The sequence below is a fragment of the Macrotis lagotis genome, chromosome 1 (genome assembly GCF_037893015.1).
Source record: "Macrotis lagotis isolate mMagLag1 chromosome 1, bilby.v1.9.chrom.fasta, whole genome shotgun sequence".
NCBI lineage: Eukaryota > Metazoa > Chordata > Mammalia > Peramelemorphia > Peramelidae > Macrotis > Macrotis lagotis.
In genome coordinates this window covers 276857064-276876012 of record NC_133658.1, presented here as the reverse complement: position 1 = coordinate 276876012, position 18949 = coordinate 276857064, and the positions used below count along the sequence as shown (strand labels likewise).

Here is an 18949-nt window from a genome sequence, read left to right as displayed (position 1 = left end):
AAAAATAAAATAAAATGAAGAAAGAATGAAGAAATATAAAGAAACTATCAATAATATAATCAAAGAAGCATATGACAGAAAATGGAGATCAGCTGGTCATGTGTGAAGAATGAAAAAATTGTTGTTTCCTTTTGGTATCCTTACAAGGTAAAGAGCAAGTAAAAAAAATCTCCAGATTGGACTTCCAGTGCTAAATTTGTAGGAGAACATGGACTAGATTTGCACATGATGCAGGGATATATATAATTTTAAATTTGTGACATAGGAGGAAACAGCAATTTAATGAAATTACAAATCCATTTGATTATTAAGATGAAAATGTCTAAAAGGTAATTACAACTATGTATTTTAAGCCTGTGAAGAAGGTCAGGATTGGGAGATGGAGATTTAGGATAGGATGCTAGATGATGAGTTTGATTTAGAGTATGTTGAGTTCAAAGTGTGATATTCAAATGAAGATGTTGAGTATCTAATTATGAGTGTGGATTTTAAGTTTGTGACAGGTCAGGGCTAGAGACAGAGATGTAAATAGTGGAGACAGTAAGAGAGAGGAGAGCTTAGAAAGAAAAAAAGCTGAAGAATACTCTTAGGGAGAAGGATGAAAACCAGCAAAGTTCAATGCCATGAAAGCTAAGGAGGAGAGTATTTTTTTCTCATTAAAGATTTTATTTATTTTGAGTTTTATAATTTTTCCCCTAATCCTACTTCCCTCTCCCCACCCCCCCACAGAAGGCAATTTGTCAGTCTTTACATTGTTTCCATGTTGTACATTGATCCTGAGTGTGATGAGAGAGAAATCATATCCTTAAGGAAGAAACATAAAGTATAAGAGATAGCAAGATCAGACAATAAAATAGCTGGGTTTTTTTTTTCTAAATTAAAGGAAATAGTCCTTGGATTTTGTTCAAACTCCATGGTTCTTTATCTGGATACAGATGGTGGTATTCTCCATTGCAGACAGCCCAAAATTGTCTCTGGTTGTTGCACTGATGGAACGAGCAAGTCAATCAAGGTTGAACATCACCCCCAGGTTGCTGATAGGGGGTACAGTGTTTTTCTGGTTCTGCTTATCTCACTCAGCATCAGTTCATGCAAATCCCTCCAGGCTTCCCTGAATTCCCATCCCTGCTGGTTTCTAATAGAACAATAGTGTTCCATGACATACTTATACCACAGTTTGGTAAGCCATTCCCCAGTTGAAGGACATTTACTTGATTTCCAATTCTTTGCCACCACAAACAGGGCTGCTATGAATATTTTTTATACAAAGTGATGTTTTCACCCTTTTTCATCATCTCTTCGGGGTATAGACCCAGTAGTGGTATTGCTGGATCAAAGGGTATGCACATTTTTGTTGCCCTTTGGGCATAGTTCCAAATTTCTCGAGGAGAGAATTAAAGATTAAGATGTAAGCAGTTTCAAATGCCTTAGAACTGGAGTTCTTAATCTAGTATGAAGTCAACAAACATTTCTTTACATTTATAAGCTATAAGCTGGGAATACAAATATAAACAAAAAGATTTCCTGGCTTCTAGGAGTTTATGTTCTAATGAGGGAAGATAACTTATAAAAAAGGAAGGAAGAAGGGGCATGTAGAGAAAGAGTCAAAAGTAGACTTGACAGAGGAGGAAGGAGTGAGCATGGTTGACCTGGGCACTTCCTTAAAATGGAAATTTTAGGAAAATTCACCAGAGGAGGGCCCTTCTCTGTCTCCTGATTTCTACATTTTTCTAGAGTGAGAAAACTGCTGGGGAGTAGTGGAGAAATAAGTTGAAACAATCAGGAATAGAGTGGAGAAAGGAATATAAAATTTGTTAACTTAAAATATAGATTGGATTAACTTTATTTCAGTGTAATTATGCCCCTCATAATCTTTATTTTTTATGCATTTAAAAACATTTTGAGGAGAGGTCTGTAAGATTTAAGGGGCCATGATATAGGAAAGGTGAAGAATCCTTCTACTGCAGTTAAGAACTGAGGATTGATAGCCTAGGAAAGATCCTTAGATTTGGGATGTTAATAGTCATTGGTGACCTCTGAGAGAACAGTTTCAGTAACAGAGACAGAAACAATGTTGTAAAGACTTAAGAATGAGTGTCTTGGTATGAAAGTGGAATCAGGCTTAGTGATGAATGTATGTATGTATGCTTATTTGTTCAGCAGTGTGTAGTTTTTTAGTATCTTTTTACTTCTGTTTGTCCTATATCCTGTGCAAAGTTTTAATTTCTTCAAGGTTGAGGATGTCTTTTTCCATCATCATTCTCTACAAACATTTAATATATTGTTTTATAATTGATAGATAATCCATAAATTTTCCTGACTTACAAGACAAATGAACAGATATCTTTACATTAATTTTATTTTTACTTTTGACTTTTCTTATAATTTTTTTGGGGGGGTAGTATATGGTTTCCTTGTTGGTAACAGTGAATCACCTTGCATAAGTACTATCTTCATATGGGGTAACTTAGGGAATCTAATTGAAATAGGGTCAATAAAGCCAAAGTGACTAAAGTCATGGTGTCACTGCATGCATGGTAGTAAAGAAGTGTGATGAAATTGAAATTACAGGGAGAGGATTATAAGTACACAGCTGTGTGCTTTTATTATAACTGAAATAAATTATATAGAATTAGAGCACTGTTTAGGTCACCAACTTGATGTGCATGGTTTGGAAGCTGAAGAAATTGTGGGTGGTTATGTCACATGGCAGAGAAAAGGTTTTGCTATGAAGTTAACTTTTTGTGTGTGTCCTCTCTTATCTCCCCAACTAGACTAAACTCATTAAGGGTAGAGTCATTTTTTAATGTGTCCTACTGACACCTGGTCCTGATTTTATTGGGACCTGAGACAATATCATTAGTGTCTAATATGTAATAAAAAAATGAGTAGAAACTGCAATTTTTAACTAGAACCAAAGAACTATATAGTTAACCATGTGCAAGATTGTTCACCAGTTTGACCCTTTCCTCAAAAAATATTTTCTACCTGATGTACTAGGGGATTATCCTCTGAGGTGTCACATATCTTAAAATAGAATTCAGTGGGAAAGGTTTTCCTCTTTGCTTTACATCTAACTTAACCAGAATGCATCTATCCCTCAAAATGAATGATATTGAGGGCAGGTAGGTGGCACAGTGGATAGAGCACCAGCCCTAGAGTCAGGAGTACCTGAGTTCAAATCTGGCCTCAGATACTTAAATTGACTTAAATGAATAATACTGATGAAATAAAATTGTAAGTTGTAAATTAGGAAATTACCTGCCCACTGAGATAGTAAGTACATCAAAGACTGGAGCAGAACTTTGGACTTTTGATTCTCATAATAAAATGGTTCTGTGGTCTCACTGATTCAGGAATTCCTTCCAGTAATGAAGATCACAACCTACTAATGCCTGCCCATGTTGGACAATTTTTGTTTATTGTCTGCATATGGTCACCACAGGAAGTCTCACTATTTTAGAAGCATTCCTCACTTTGTGGAGTACTTCAACTATCAACTGTCATCCTTTGCTTTTGCCATATAACTAACCCATCTTCTTATCAAATTATTTTTTTTTAGTTTTTTGCAAGGCAATGGGGGTTAAGTGGCTTGCCCAGGACCACACAGCTAGGTAATTATTAAGTGTTTGAGGCCACATTTGAACTCAGATACTCCTGACTCCAGGGCTAGTGATCTATCCACTGTGTCACCTAGTCACCCCCCAAATTATTTCTTGATAACAACATTTATTCCTCTTTATCAGAATTCTCCATTGATTCTATAGTATAGCCTGCCCACACCCACCAAGTACCTCTTTATTTCATACTTATTTTTATTCCTTCAGAGACCAACACAGATGAAACATTAGTATTGAAGATAGAGGTCTTCAGAAGGAAATACAGTCAGCATAGTAGGACAGCTTTCAAAGTTACATGCTGAAATTAATTGTATACATTGAGGAGAAGCAACTTTATATGGTGTGGAGATCCATAGTTTTGTGCCCCATCCTGTTTTTCCTTTCTATTTTGTATATAACAGTGTTCTTGTTGTTTGGTGTTTATTGGGTATATAATAAAAATAAAAAAGAAAGGTAGATTTTTGTTTTCATGGGAAGCTTAGGGTTTATTAAAGAGCTTTGTAATTTCCTGAAAGCAATCAAATCCATTCATAAATGTAGTAAACTTAGATTTTAGAGGACATTTGTCAAAGTTTTGTGCTATCTTTATGATTCATCCTATTTTAAGAAGGCATGTATAACTATCAAAAATTAATTTCAAGGGGAAGCTTTGAGAGATACAGGATTCTTGGCTCAGTAAGAAGATAGAGGAAATTCAGTTTTACACTGATAGTAACAATCCAAAGTGCTTTTATGGTACCCTAAAGGCTATTTATGGACAAAAGACCAATGGTACATCTCAACTACTCAATATTGATGGATGATTGATTAGTGATAGAAACATGATCCTAGAGTGTTCTCAACAGTCCTCCATCAACCAGTGCTGAAGTCATTGACTATATACCACAAGTTGAAGTCAGTCCCTCTCTTAAATGCCTTTAGACTACTCTCATTTGGCAAAGCACCAGATACAAATTCTATTCTACAGAGTTTCACAAGGAAAAAGGTCCACTGCTTATATAAAAGCTAAATGAAATTTTCCAGGTTATATAGCAAGAAGAGGTTATCCCTCAGGAGTTCAAGGATGGCTCCATCTCTGGGTTCTATTTGTCAAGAATATAGAACCATGTTCCTCCTCTGTGTTTCCCTCTTGGGCAAATATAGAGTCCTTGGAAGGTAGAGCTCTGGCCTCCGGGGTCTTCTTACACAGGGGTGTGGGTGGCACTGTAGGAATACTCAGGAACTCAATGGCCTATGCTGTCTTTTTGAACAAGAGAAAAAGATCTGGCCTATATGATGGTACAGTGCATGACTTTGGTATTGACTGAACGAATGACCAAAGAGAAGACATTATTGTGAATGTAGCCCAATTCCCAAAGCCATCCATAAGACTTTTTTTCTCACTGATGGAGATATCAATGCCCCTGCCTGCTTGAAGGGCAAGGCAGAATTGGTGAGAGCAGGAAAGGGAAAGTCTTTTCAAGTCTCTTGAGTCTCTTCATACTCTGCAGTTTCTTTGGGTATTTCTGACTTACAGCTTTGGGAGGAAAGATGGATAATAGCAGTCCCACTTTAGGTTGCTGAGAAAAAGACTCTGAAAGAAGCTAACATCAGAGGGGTTGGCAGTCTCCATCATCATGTTCCTGCATACTGTAGATACTGGGGAACTTCCCATGGGGTGAGATCTGAAACTCTCTAGAGCTTAACCAAAAAGAGAATTTCTTTATTCTATGTCTGGTATATCATTTCATATGTATATTTTCTCTATTCTCTGTTTTACTATTGACTTGGATAAATGAATTTCTTTGCTATATGCTACATGTGTTCAATAAACCTTGGGAGGGCCTTAGTTTCCTCATTAATGAACAGTGGTCAGAAGTTTCATTTGTACCTGAAGACTACATTCCATAAATTAATGATATTTAAGGGGAAAGATCAGTCCCAATCCCAGTATAACCTCTCTCTCTGAGGAGATGGTGATGATAATGATGATGATGATGATGATGATGATATGTGTCTTTTCTTCTCCAAGACTATAACATCAGGGAGGTTATTCCTTGACAAGCACATGAATTGGATTGAGTGAGGGGGTGCTGTACTAAGTCACCAGTCTCACTATCTTTTCCAGAGGGCTGGGTTAAATGGCCAGGTATAGATCAGGTCAATTGGATGGAACTGGATATAAGACAATCAGGGTTAGAGGCAATCTTGGTTCTCCACCTCCTTGGAGAAATTAAAGTCTTTCTTGGAGAAAGGTGAGGAAGAAGAGTAAAGATGTCTATTCTGCCTGCCTCTGAACTATACAATGACACCCTCATGCTATGTGTGGGGGATCAAGCCTTTGCTACACATAAACTTAAGCTTTGAATATGTTGGCTCTAGTTGAATTGTCTGGGCCTCTGTCTTTATGTCTTGTGGTGCACAGGGACATGGATAAAGACATAGATAGCATCATTTTCTCATTTACAGATGACCAAAAAGATGGAGGAGATAACTGATGATTCAGGCTCCAAAACTATCTCAAATCATGGGGGGGGAGGGAATTCATAAGATGAAATTAAAGAATAATAAACATAAACTATCCTATTCTTGGGTTCAAAAAACTCAACTACTCAAGTACAGAATGGGAGGAGACATCAAGAGGTGTGCCCAAGAGATCTACAGACTTAAAAATTTTTGAGTATAATATGGTAGCCAAAAAGGGAGGCGGTAGTTTTGCTGAACTCTGCTTTGGTCATACTATATTTAGGATACTGTTTTCAATTTGGGAATCACATTTTAGGAAGGACATCGACGAGTTAGAATGTGTTTAGACAATAACAACCAGGACATTGAAGGAATTGGAATCCAAGCTATATAAAATGGGAATAAACATTTATGTAAATAGTACTTATTATGTCCCTGGCCTTATGCTAAGGGTTTTTTTGCAAATATTATGTCATTTAATCTTCATAATAACCATATGGAGGAGGTACCAATATTATCCTCATTTTGTAGATGAGGAGGTTAAATAACTTGACCTGGGTTATATTGCTAATGTGTCAGAGACCACATTTGTAATAAAATATTCCTGATTCCAGATTTGTTGCTTTATCCACTGTACCACTAGCTGCCTCAATTGAGACAACTAGGAATATTTAGCCTGCAAAAAAAAGAAAAAACTTGAAGGAATATGATGTCTGTCTTCCAATATTTGAAATATTGTGAAAGAAAAATTAGACTAGTTGTGTTTGGATCCAAAGACCAGAATTTGTACCAATAGATAGAAATTATAGGGAAGGAAACTTTGACTTAATGAAAAGAACAATTTCCTCATAGCCAGAGCTATCCAAAAGTGGAATTAACTACTTCAGAAGATTCTCTTCACTGGAGATCTTAACATGGAGGTTTAATGTCACTTGCCAGGGTTATAGAAAAGATTTCTGTTAGGGTCCAGATTGGGCTGCAGGACTTCTGGGGTTCCTCTGAGCCTAGGGTTCTTCATTGGGAGAGTTCTGGGAGGCCATAGTTTCAGAAATGCTTAGCAAATCAGTTCTTGAAGCATTTCATTACTGCCTTTTGTTTTAGCTGCTTCAACAATATACAAAATCTAAAGTCTTCAATTTAACCCTTCTCTTGGGAATCTTAGTTAGAAACAATCTACACAGATGTGAATAAATGAAGAGGATTTTTTTTAAAAGAACAGCAAAGCTTTTTTAATGAGAAAATATCAGGTCTTTTTCCCCCTAAACTCCAAGGAAATATCAGCCCAGTTCCTATATTAGATCTGGAATTGATGGTATTATCTAGCATTCCCTATTTGTTGCTATGACAGCAGCACAGTGACTCATCCTATAGAGCATAAACACCCTGCAGCTCACTTTGGGCACTGGAGAAATGATTGTTTTGTTGTCAGGTCACTGCTGTGGGTATGAAGGGTTTATATGATCTTTATGTCTAGCAGCCCTACTGATGACCTTGGACAAAATCTTAGATTGTACTCAGCTAGTACATGTTTATATATGGAGTTTGGAAACTGAAAAATGTTTGATTAATGATAGATAGTTAGCCAGTTCCTTTTTATGATTGTTGTGTGTACACAGTGTGGGTGCATTGAAGGAGGTACTTTCAAAAGGTGGTAGAATGTTTCTGGAATTGGAATGTTAGTGTAGGATTACCCACATACATGGAAACAAGAGATGAACTGTTCCTCAGAGCTGCTCTGGAGCTTGGTTTGTCTCTCTGTCCAGGAAGCTTTGTGACATTTAGGCCTTAATGATGAGTAATCTTGTTACCAAAGCAGTCATTACTCTGGAAGGATTTTCAGCTATTCTACCTTAAATTTTTTTTCTCCTCTCCAGTTTTGAACCTTTTCTTTCTCTTCTGCCTAAGGAATATTACTCTCTTTTTGGTATCTTTCACTTTATCAAAGTGAAAATTACTATATTTCCCTAATTCTCCATCACTGAACATATTCAAATGGGATCCATTTTTTAGGATTGTCACTACTTCAACTAGGTTTGGACTACATTCCTCTGACGTCTGAGGCAGACAGATGGCACAAGAGATAGAGCACCAACTTTGGAATCAAGAGACCTGAGTTAAATCTGGCCCCAGATACCTAATACTTACTTAGTTGTGTGACCTTGGGCAAGTCACTTAACTCCATTGCTTTGCAAAAATTTAAAAAATAATTACATTCCTTGGAAGTCCCTTTTAGCTCTAATTCTTTTTGTTACATAGACATAGCTCCCACATGAAATATAGGAATGTTTCCTTTTACACACACCTTCCTTCTGGGCCCTTTTGTGAGGTGAGGGTTGTCATGTTCCTGATACTTCTCTTCTTTTTTTTTTGAAATGAACACATTTGATTTATTATATTCCTTTTTAATGTAATCTATATATAATAGATCCATGGTTTCATATTTTTAAAAAACCCTTCATTCATATGACAAAAGAACACCCAAAATTAAAGCAACAGTGAAAAATCCAGATTCAATTTATAGTAAAAAATTATCTGTCAATGTTTTAATTATAAAAAAAGCATTAGTATTGAAACTTTATTATAGTTTATTTAATAAGAATGTTTGTAGTCTAAATAATTAAAAAATATCAAATAATGTTGAGTTTTAGACCAACATAATATTTATCCTTATGGAAGTTCTCCTCCCCATACCTTGTTCATAGTTTTGGGTTTTTTGGGGGGTTTTTTGTTTTTTTTTTTTTTAGGTTTTTGCAAGGCAAATGGGGTTAAGTGGCTTGCCCAAGGCCACACAGCTAGGTAGTTATTAAGTGTCTGAGACTGGATTTGAACCCAGGTACTTCTGACTCCAAGGCTGGTGCTTTATCTACTACGCCACCTAGCTGCCCCCCATAGTATTGTTACTTCTACCTTCTTTTCTTCATCCTTTTTAGCTTACTTTTCTTTCTTTGTAGCAAGTCTGTGTTCTTTCTGCATAAAGTCTCAAATCACATATAATCCTCTAAGCCAAAAATGAACAAATTATTCAAATAATGCCACTTTTAAGAATTAGCACAACTGAAAAAGATATTGTTCCCAGGTGAAATATCAGCCAACTTTCAAACATAAGGCAAATTTTATTTCCAAGTCAGAAAACAGAAATAGATGGAACTAAGTTTATAATTCTTATAACATCAGAATTTAGCATTAGAATCTACAGACACTAAGAGGTAGCATAGCTTTTCTATAATGAGATGATTAGGGAATAATCATGGTGAATTACAGTATTAAAACGCAAAACCAATGAGCAATTTCTGTTGCATCCTTCATCACTTTTAGCCCACAAAAGTTCTGAAGTGTTTAACCCCAAATTTTGGGTTGGGTGAATAAAGAAAAGGATTAATAATATGCTGAATTCTATTTGCTCTCTCTAAAGTCTGAATCAGAAACAAACATCAGCAAAGCAATATTTGTCAAATCTTCCTCTGTGTCCTGGGAATTAAAGCAGAGTCTTTAAAGGACAAGTTAGAATATAATACAATCCTTGTTTTAATGAGTTTAAATTCTCATCAATGTGCAAGTTGGACCACAGAATCTCATTCATAATTTATATTTCAAAGGAGATATGAAATTGTCATTTTAACACCAAGAAAATATGAAGGAAAATCACTAAATGAAATGTTCATTTTTAAATAAAATTTTATTATTTACATTGCTAAAGAGTTTCAACTAATATTCATATTAACTTCTTTCTAATTATACCAAAGTCAATCCAGTTCTAAATAATAGAAGGGTAGAGTTGAAAATTATTTTTGGAGAAGGGAAAAGAAATGCATTTGATTTCAGTCAAGTATAAAATCCAGAGCAACGCACAGGGTTGTCACTGAGAGCCACAAAGTTCGTTTGTCTTCATAGAGCACTTCATCTATTCTCATATCATTTTCTCCAACTGGCACCACATCACAGATCTGTTCTTTGAAAGCCAAAGCAATTGTATAAGGCTTTCTTTCTTGGTGTTGCAAGCACTGTCTCAGGTAGGTGTCATAGTAACCCTTCCCTCTTCCCAGGCGGTTGCCCTGTTTGTCAAATCCAAGACCTGGCATGAAGATGAGATCCAGACCCCTGTTGACAAAGCCTCCTCTTGCACATCATCATCACTGGGTTGATGAATGTTCCAAGAAGTTTTGGGACGCGAAAAAAATCTCTTCAGCTGAAAATAACTTGACCATATCCATGTGGTTGCTCTTGAATTTGTATCAAGGGCATAAAACATATTTTGCCACGTTGAAAAATATCCTTGTTAATTTTTTTGTTTCAATTTCATCCTGCATGCTCAGAAAGATTGAAATTCTCTGAGACTCTTGATATTTATGGTGAGCAATTACCTTCTCCATCAGCAGCCGGGACTGGCGGAGCCGTCCCACAGCTGCTTCTTCAACTCGGCCCACAGGTTGTGTTTGGCTCCGCTCAGAGCTGCCACAGACGCCATGTTAGCCCGTCCCTCTCCATACTTTTCTTCTTATCATTTATTCACTTTTCTTCTTATCATTTATTCGCTTTTCTGTGTGCATGTTGTATTTATTCATTCCTACTCTCTCCCAAAAGAACATAAACTCTTTGAAGGTAGGAACTGTTTCATTTTTGGTTTTGCATCTTTAGTGCCTAGCTTAATGCTTTGTTTGTGAATTGAATTCCCTCAGGCCACCTATCATAGTTAGATCACTTTCCCTGTTTTTGTGAACTCAGTCTTAAAGTTGTCTTGGCCAGGCCAACATCTACAGTTTGATGTCTCCCCCCGCCCCATTTTGTGTTGTTTAATTTAACCATATATTTATTGACACTTGTTGCTTTTATATAACATTCATATCCAAATGTATCACTTCCCTGCCAGTCCAGCAAGCCATTCCTAGTACAAAGATTCAAAATAGAAAGGGGAGGGTGAGATGAAACAGCAAAACTAACCATCCAATATCTACAGATTGTTAAAGAATATGCAAACTGCTTTTCACCTGACTTCTCTTTCTAACAAGGCACCTATATTTTTCTTCCATCTTGAATGAAGATAATTTGGATTTACTTTGTATGGAATTGGTCAGTGATTCCTAATGAAGAGCTCTTTATTTTCAAGGGAGAGAGAGTCTTAATATACTACCACTAAAGACTTGAACCTAATAACATTATCTTGTATTAATTAAGCGCCTTTCCCAAAAGAACTGGAAGCACTATAACAACAGTAGTTAATTAATCTCCCAAGCTTTTCCAAAAGCAGCACCAAAGTAAAATGGTTCTACCTCTGTCTGGCTGACGGGACTGCTTTCTGGGTTTCACTGGTCCAAAGAGAATTACGGAATATTACTCTTAAGATGTGTTGGATTATTGTTTTTTGGTCAAATCTTATTAGACTAAATTTTTCATCTCTTAATATCTTTGATGTAACTTGTTTCTCCCAGGAGTATGTTTGCTCTATTTCTTAATTTAGCTTTCTCTGTAAATTTCCTTCCTATGCCTTGCACTTAGTAGGCATTTGGTAAATATTTATTGAATGGATGACTATACTACTTTCTTCCCCTTGGATCATAAAGACAAAACTAGCCATTGCCAAGCCCCAGGGCACCATCTTTTTGTTAACAGTTTCTGTAATTGATTTTTCTATCCATGTGATACCTTTATGAAGTCCTTTCTGAAGCATTATCTCAAATTCCTTTTTGAACACTAATATGTTGTTCTGGCAGCCCTTTAGTATACAAGATGTTGCCAATGGGAAGGACTCTATGAAACACATTGGCAGTTTGACTGTGCTGCAGTCAGACCTCTACCACCAAAGACCACTGGCAAATTTGGGTAAGCAAATCCCTGGATAGGAAGCATTTCAAACAGAACTTCTCCATTTGGAATTCAATCTGCATAAGAAGGAAGGAAACGAATGTTTATTAAGCACTACTACATACTAATCACTGAGTATTTGCAATATCTCTTTTAATCCTCACAACTCTGGGAGGTAGATACTATTATCTCCATTTTACATTTGAGGAAACTGAGGCAGAGATAAAGTCCAGGGGCCACATAGTTGGTGTATCTCTGGTCTTCCTGACTATTCACTGTTTACCTAGCTGCATAATTCCATCATTCATTAAACATTTACTCAAGAAGCTCATATTCTACCTGATAGAATTTTTAAATACACAAATTCACACAATGATGACTAATATAATGTTAAGTACCAAATTAGTGGTATAAATAGATACTCTTTAATTACTAAATCCAGTATTTTTTTTTCTCAGTCCTGGTTCTTTTCCTTTTGTTTGTTTGTCTCACCACACCCTCCTCCTCTAAGATGACTCCCTGATTCCACAGCCCAGCTATGATTTCAAGAGCTGGACCACCATCATGGTCTTCAACACCAGCACCTTTCTTCCTTTTTAACTTCCTTTAGGTGTTTCTTCTCCCATTAGATTGTAAGCTCCTTAAGAGCAGGGACTTTTTTTTTCTTATTTGTATTCCCAGCACTGAGCACTGCACTTGGCACATAACTAGAGCTTAATTGTTGTTTTTAGAATTATATTAAATCTATATGTTGTCTGTAGAGTGTTCTGGCTCCACTCCCTCATTACTGATTTGATGTCCTATAAGCATCTCAAGCTCACCATATTCAAAATGAAAATCATTTTTCTCCTGCTCAGCCTGCCCTCCTCCAAACTTTCCATATTTTTGTCCCAGGTCTTGACAGTCTTTCCAGTCTCCCAAGATTTCAATTTTAGGTCTCCTTGACTCTTCCCTCTTCCTTACTTCACCATCCAGTTCCACCTCCATAGTTTCTTTTTCATTTGTCTCTTTTGCTCACCTGGTCATGAAACTAGTTCAGGTCCTCTCCCTATGCTACTGCAGCAACCTTCTCTTTCTTGGATTCCCATCTTCCAGCCAATAGGACAACTAGGTGGCACAGAGGAAAGAGCATTGACCTTGAAGTCAGGAAGATGGGAGTTCAAATCCAGCCTCAGACATGTGACACTTATTAGCTGTGTAACCTTGGGCAAGGTGCTTAACTCTGATTGCCTCGAATCCAGGATCTTCTCCAGTCATCCTGATTCATATCTAATCACTGGACCCAGATGATCTGGAGAAGAATGTGAAGTTGATGACTTACCATAGCACCCTCCTCACTCAAATCCAATTCATGTGTTTGTTTCTTGGCATCTCCTCCCTGATGTCATGGTCTTCTTCAAGAATAAAGGACAAAAACATCAACTTCCAGTCATTCAACTCTCCATGCCACCCTCACACAACTACCAGAATAATCAACCCAAAGAAGAATCCTATCTCTTATTTAGACTATTGAAAAATTGTGCTCCTTGCTTTAAGTTCCTTCTTCTCCCCTCCCACTGTGTAATCTCTCAGCCTCCCAGCTACCAAAGGGATATGCTTAAAAGAAAAATCTGAGCATGTCACTCCCCTGTTGCCTGCCTTCCTATTGCCTCTAAGACCAAATACAAATTTCTCTGGCATTTTAAATCCTTTGTAATTTGGCTCTAATCTTTCTTTCCAAGTATATTGTATGTTAATCCCCTTCATACCCTCTGATTAAAGCAACCTGACCACCTTCTTGTTCCTCACTCATAACATTCCATTTCCTGTCTGAGTCTGTTTAGGTTGTCCTTTTTCCCCCTGTCCAAGTTTGGAATATATTCCTTTCTTAGTTTTAAATCTTAGAATTCTTAGTTTTCTTTAAAACTCAGATCATATGATAACTTCCTTTATAGGACTTTGCCAATTCTCCCAGTTTCTGGTGTCTCCCCTCTCATTTAGTCTGTAAATGTTTAAACGTTTGGGGTTGTCCTTTCCTCCCAATAGAATATAAGCTTCTGAAGGGCAATGATTGTTTCACTGGCTCTTAAAATCGTAGCTCTGGAACAGGAAAGATGTAAAGATGAAGCAAAGGACCAGAGGAGAGTAATTTGCCCTGGGTCACAAAGGCTGTAATCATCAAAGGAGGGATCTGAATCCAAGTTCTTTGACTTTAGCCCCATCATACCAAGATTTTTATTCTTGTCTCCTCAGAGCCAGTACAGTGTTTAGCACACAGCAGGTGCTTAATAAATGAGTGTTGATTGATTTGCTTTTCTACAAACTTGGCACTCCATATCTCATCTCCTCCCTGTACAGCTGTTCCCCCTCCCTGGACTGCATATCCTTCTTACTTTTATCTATTAAATTCCAAGCTTCCTTTAAGGCTTAGCGCTTGTGCCATCTCCTGATCCCCTTAGTTGTTAGGAATTTCTTCTCAGATCACCACATATAGTATGGACTTTTCTGTTACATGCTATATTCCCTTCCTTCCCCCTCCAGTAAAAGGTAAGTAGTTAGGTACAGTTTTATTGTTTTATTTTTTAGCTCCAGCACCTAGCTCAGGGGAGTGTTATAAATACTTGCTGTATTGAAAAGAAATCCTTTAGTTTCATGGGAGAATTCACTGTAGACTACTAAAATCAGAAAAAAGGGTATATAGAGAGATGGGACTCAGAGCTGAATCTTAAAGGATGTGTAGGTTTCCAGACAGGAAGAACAGCACCAGCCCAGAAGAGGTACAGATTGCATCATTGCTTTGGCTGTATCTATACCTTTCTCACAAATCTTAGTCCAATAACATATAGTGTTTTCCAAATGATAGAATCTATTGCCAAAAGCACTTGGATAGATCAACTAGAAATCCCAGTTAGTGAGAACAATAGTTACCAATTAAATTAATCAGATTTTGCTTATAGAGAAACATTAAGCTCTTTGACTTAAACAGAAAGTATGAAACCCTTAATTTACATGATTTACATTTGCTAAAATATTGTACAAAATTGTGTTCCCTTCTCTTATATTCTCAAAGTTTGCAATTTCTTGCATTGTAGTTCCCAAGAATCTGTTCAAGGGTTTTGAACTGGCATTAGCCATATTAGCCATACATATCTTACTAATGGGGGCAGCTAGGTGGTGCAGTGGATAGAGCACTGGCCTTGGAGTCAGGAGTACCTGAGTTCAAATAGGGCCTCAGACACTTAATAATACCTAGCTGTGTGACCTTGGGCAAGTCACTTAACCTTACTTCCTTGCAAAAACTAAAAAAAAAAAGATTCAGTCATATCTTACTAATGGAAATGGTTGCAATGCCAGTGACATAGCTGTTCTAGAATTAGAAAAATAAAAGCATTGTTTCCATTTATTATAAATGAAAAAAGCTGGAGTCCCATGGTGGTAACAAAAAATTTTATTGTTTTCAGATTTCTTGCTCTTTCCAGGGGGGAAAGATGAGGTAGTAAAGTGTAGTAGAAAATATTCTGATAGTAGGAAATATCTTCTTGCCTCTTACCTTTGGGGGAGTCAATTACTTCGTAGTTGTTTCTTAATATTCAGAATGACAGAAATACTACCACCAGAAATATTCCCCAGTTTATATTAAAAACAAAATTAGGTAGAAAATTCTTTGAGAATTGGTGGATCCTGTAAAAATATAAAGGCATAAAAAGTATTGCAGAGATGTGGTCAGATCCATATTTTTCTAGTCATTGTTGTTGAATTATTTCAGACAAGTCTGATTAGGGTTTTTTTGTGGGGGGGGGGGAGATACTGGAGTGGTTTGCCATTTCCTTCACCAGGCAAACAGTGTGAAATGATCTTCCTGGAGTCATATAGCTAGTAAATATCTGAAACCAGATTTGAATTCAGGAAAATGAGTCCTCCTGACTCCAGGCCCAGGCTCTATTGACTTTTTTCCTAGTCTTCTGGTCACTCTGTATCTAATGTTACCTGATGCAAGAGAATTTGCTTCACTTTTACTCTGCTCCTTGAAGATTCATATGGTTTTTAGATATTAGGAAGCACTGCTTTAAACTGTCCTTTTGTGGCTCACTTGAACCTTTTTTATTTAACATTTGCCAGTAGCAAAACTAATACATGGAATTTGATGAGTGGAAAACTGGTATTTAACTGGTAAACAATGGTTTGTTGAGCTTCTATTCCGCCTTAGCATTCCAGCTGCTAGTGTCTTATCATAGCTATTTTGAACTTTTGATTACTAGTTGTAGAAATGATCGTTTTTAAAATTAGACATATTTAGTTTAGAGTTTGATATATTTCTAGATCAGTTGCGTGCAAAGGAGACTCCTTTCCAGATCCCATTGGTGCTGCTTTTGTCATGTGATTATACCCATGCATCTTAAAATTGCTAATGCTTGTGCTTTATGTTTCCAGTAATCAGATGCCAGCGCATCACTGAACCCATGTTGGCACATGAGAGGCAAAGGGAACAGACACAGATTGGGCCAGAAATGACTATATAAGAGACATAGAATCTTTCAGTTAAAGTGGACCAAAGTTACCTAGTTCATCATTTGATCTACAAGGAAGACTATACACACCGCTTCTTCACAAAGATTAGAATCTATCCTGTTTTAGGCAATGTCCCATGGTTATCCAGTCTAGTGTCTGATAGCCCTTATCTGTAGGAAGTTTTTCCTTTTATCTAACCTAAAGCTTCCTATATTCATCCTAAGCATTAGAGTACCTAGAGCTAATTTATTAGCCCAGCAAGACATCAGTGGAATGATTAACTTAAAAGACAGTGAACTGCAAGAGCCCTCAGACATAGTGTCATATTATAATGAGAAACTTAAGACCCAAAGAGGTAAATTTAGTTCTCAGGATTGATTAGTGACAGAGCTGGGACTAGAACAGTAGCATCCTAATTCTTATCCTGAGCCTTTTCCTGTATACCATACTTACTTTCATCCATACTACTCATGTTTTTCGGGCCTAGTTTTTCTCTTTTCAGTAGACTGTTCCATAGACATATTCTGACCTATATAGAACCCTTCTCCTTTACCTCATTCTTTCTTTGTAATCCTAGGTAATTGGGGTCTCTATACCTGTGATCTTAGTGGCAAGAAATCAATTGAACTTGCCTCAGCAGGACTCCATCACCCTACAAAATACCTGAGTGTCCCTGAAGCATAGATTCAGCAGTCCTAGTGGCAACTGTCAAATTCTCAGAGATACCTCTCAAAAGATCATTGTAGACTCTTTCCTACCATGGACTGAAAAAAAAAATCATCATTCTTGCAACTTCCTGGCAACTTCCACTTCTGTATCTCTTCCTTGCCCGTTCTCAGCTCTGTTTTGGAAGTGTCATTCCCAACCCCAGAAAATGAGGAGTAGGTGAACTGATTGGTTTGCCTGTATCAGTTACTGCTCCATTGTGGGGAAGTCAGTGAGCTTGCTCTAGTTTACACCTTTTCCTTATTGCCCTTGCTTCTTTGATTCTCTCCAGTTAAACTCTACTGCCTTTCCTTCAGTGCACCAAATAAAAGATCCTATTACCTTTAGCACTGAATGGTTCAACTCATTCTCCTATAAAGCCCTTTTAGTCCCAGTACCAATGCAACATTTATGCTCCCTAAATAATGTTAGTATGATTTGGGGGAGTGAGAATATAGGAGAGAAGGAGCATAATTTTCAAGTAATAGTTTTAGTTATTGGGTATGTCTGAGATGTATAGGGTTATGGCTAAACTTGGGGATAAACAATACCCTAAATGACTCAGGAGCTTACTGAAATTTTATCCTCCTCCTCCCCCAACTAAAAATTTAAAAACATTTTTGTATTAAAATAGACCAAATAGTTTTGCTGGTTGTCTCTATATCTCTCCTCTTTGTTTTGCCTGAATATTGCAATTTTAATAAGACTTATTAACATGTACTTTCCAAAAGAAAAAAATTTCTTTGCCTTTCACTCAGGTTATTATGCTACCTATAGAATATGTGATCTTGTAATCTTACAAATCTTAGCAATTTTGAAAAAAGTAGATTGGAAGTTTTGTTTCGTAAATCTTCCTGTCACTGCTTGAGCAACCTTATAGGATTTTGCATACATTGCATTGTTTGTAGTAAGGTGTTGATTTGTTATTTTTTCCTCCTTGTCACCAGGTTGTGACAAGGCTGATTCATTTGCTTGGAGAGAAGATCCTTGGCAGTCTTCAGCAGGGAGCTGTACCAGGTAAATGTGCCTAAGAATACTGCCAATGTTATAACCCCCCATGCCTTCATTCCAGAGCTGAGATGTTCTCAGCTGGCCCTTCATTGTGCAGCAATAAGAATTTTTGCTTCCATCAGGGGATCAAGCAGGTTGTTTGTACATTATGAAATGTACTGAAACTATGTACAAAGCCAAGAATTCATTATGATTATATTCCATCATGGGGCTTGTTAAGGATTTTAGTCGCCAGAAGTACCAAAAGAACTTGGCTGAAACGTGGGCTTCAAGGTCAGCAGTAAAATGAAACTTCAGTATATCTTTTTTGTTAACCCTTCCTGGTCACATGAGGGTGTCTTGATTTGACTCATAATAGAAGTCAGAATAGATACATCTCTTACATCTCCTCCCCCCCCCACTTCCATTCTCCAAGGAAGATTTGATTCCAACCAGGAAGGAAATAAAGAGCTTGGAGCCAGAGACTGCTCATTTCCCAGAGAGAAAGGAGAAAGTACTGGACTAGAATTATATCTATTTGCTCCCTTACATATTGTTAGTCTAAGGAATTTAGCTTTCAAGTTCAAGCTAAACACCTGATCATTATTCATTAGTGAGGAAAGGAGGGCTCTAAAGCACTATATATCCAAGACTTGACTTCCCCTCCACAATTATAAGTTCTACAAAAGATAGCAAAGATACCTATTTATCTATTTTGATAGCAAAACAGAAATGAGAGAAAGTATACATAGAAGAATATATATCAGAGTGAAGGAGCCCTCCACTTGGGAACAAAGTAACTCAGCTCTACCGAGAGAGAGAAATGAAATTTCATTCATACTCTAGAATAACAAACTAGGGATAGAGTTATGATGGAGACTGCCATTATTCTGACTTTTCTA

The 18949-nt window shown here is 37.0% G+C and overlaps 1 protein-coding gene and 1 pseudogene across 6 annotated transcripts in view; one reads left to right on the top strand and one right to left on the bottom strand.

The window, feature by feature from the left end:
* PNPLA7 (patatin like domain 7, lysophospholipase) overlaps positions 1-18949 on the top strand; it is a 260431-nt gene that overhangs the window by 157924 nt on the left and 83558 nt on the right. For all 6 annotated transcript variants that reach the window (XM_074210559.1, XM_074210556.1, XM_074210555.1 and 3 more), the window contains one exon: positions 18005-18074. In XM_074210559.1, the coding sequence (XP_074066660.1) occupies positions 18005-18074 (70 nt within the window). The remainder of the gene's footprint in view (positions 1-18004; positions 18075-18949) is intronic.
* On the bottom strand, positions 9884-10530 carry LOC141505179 (5-formyltetrahydrofolate cyclo-ligase pseudogene; annotated as a pseudogene).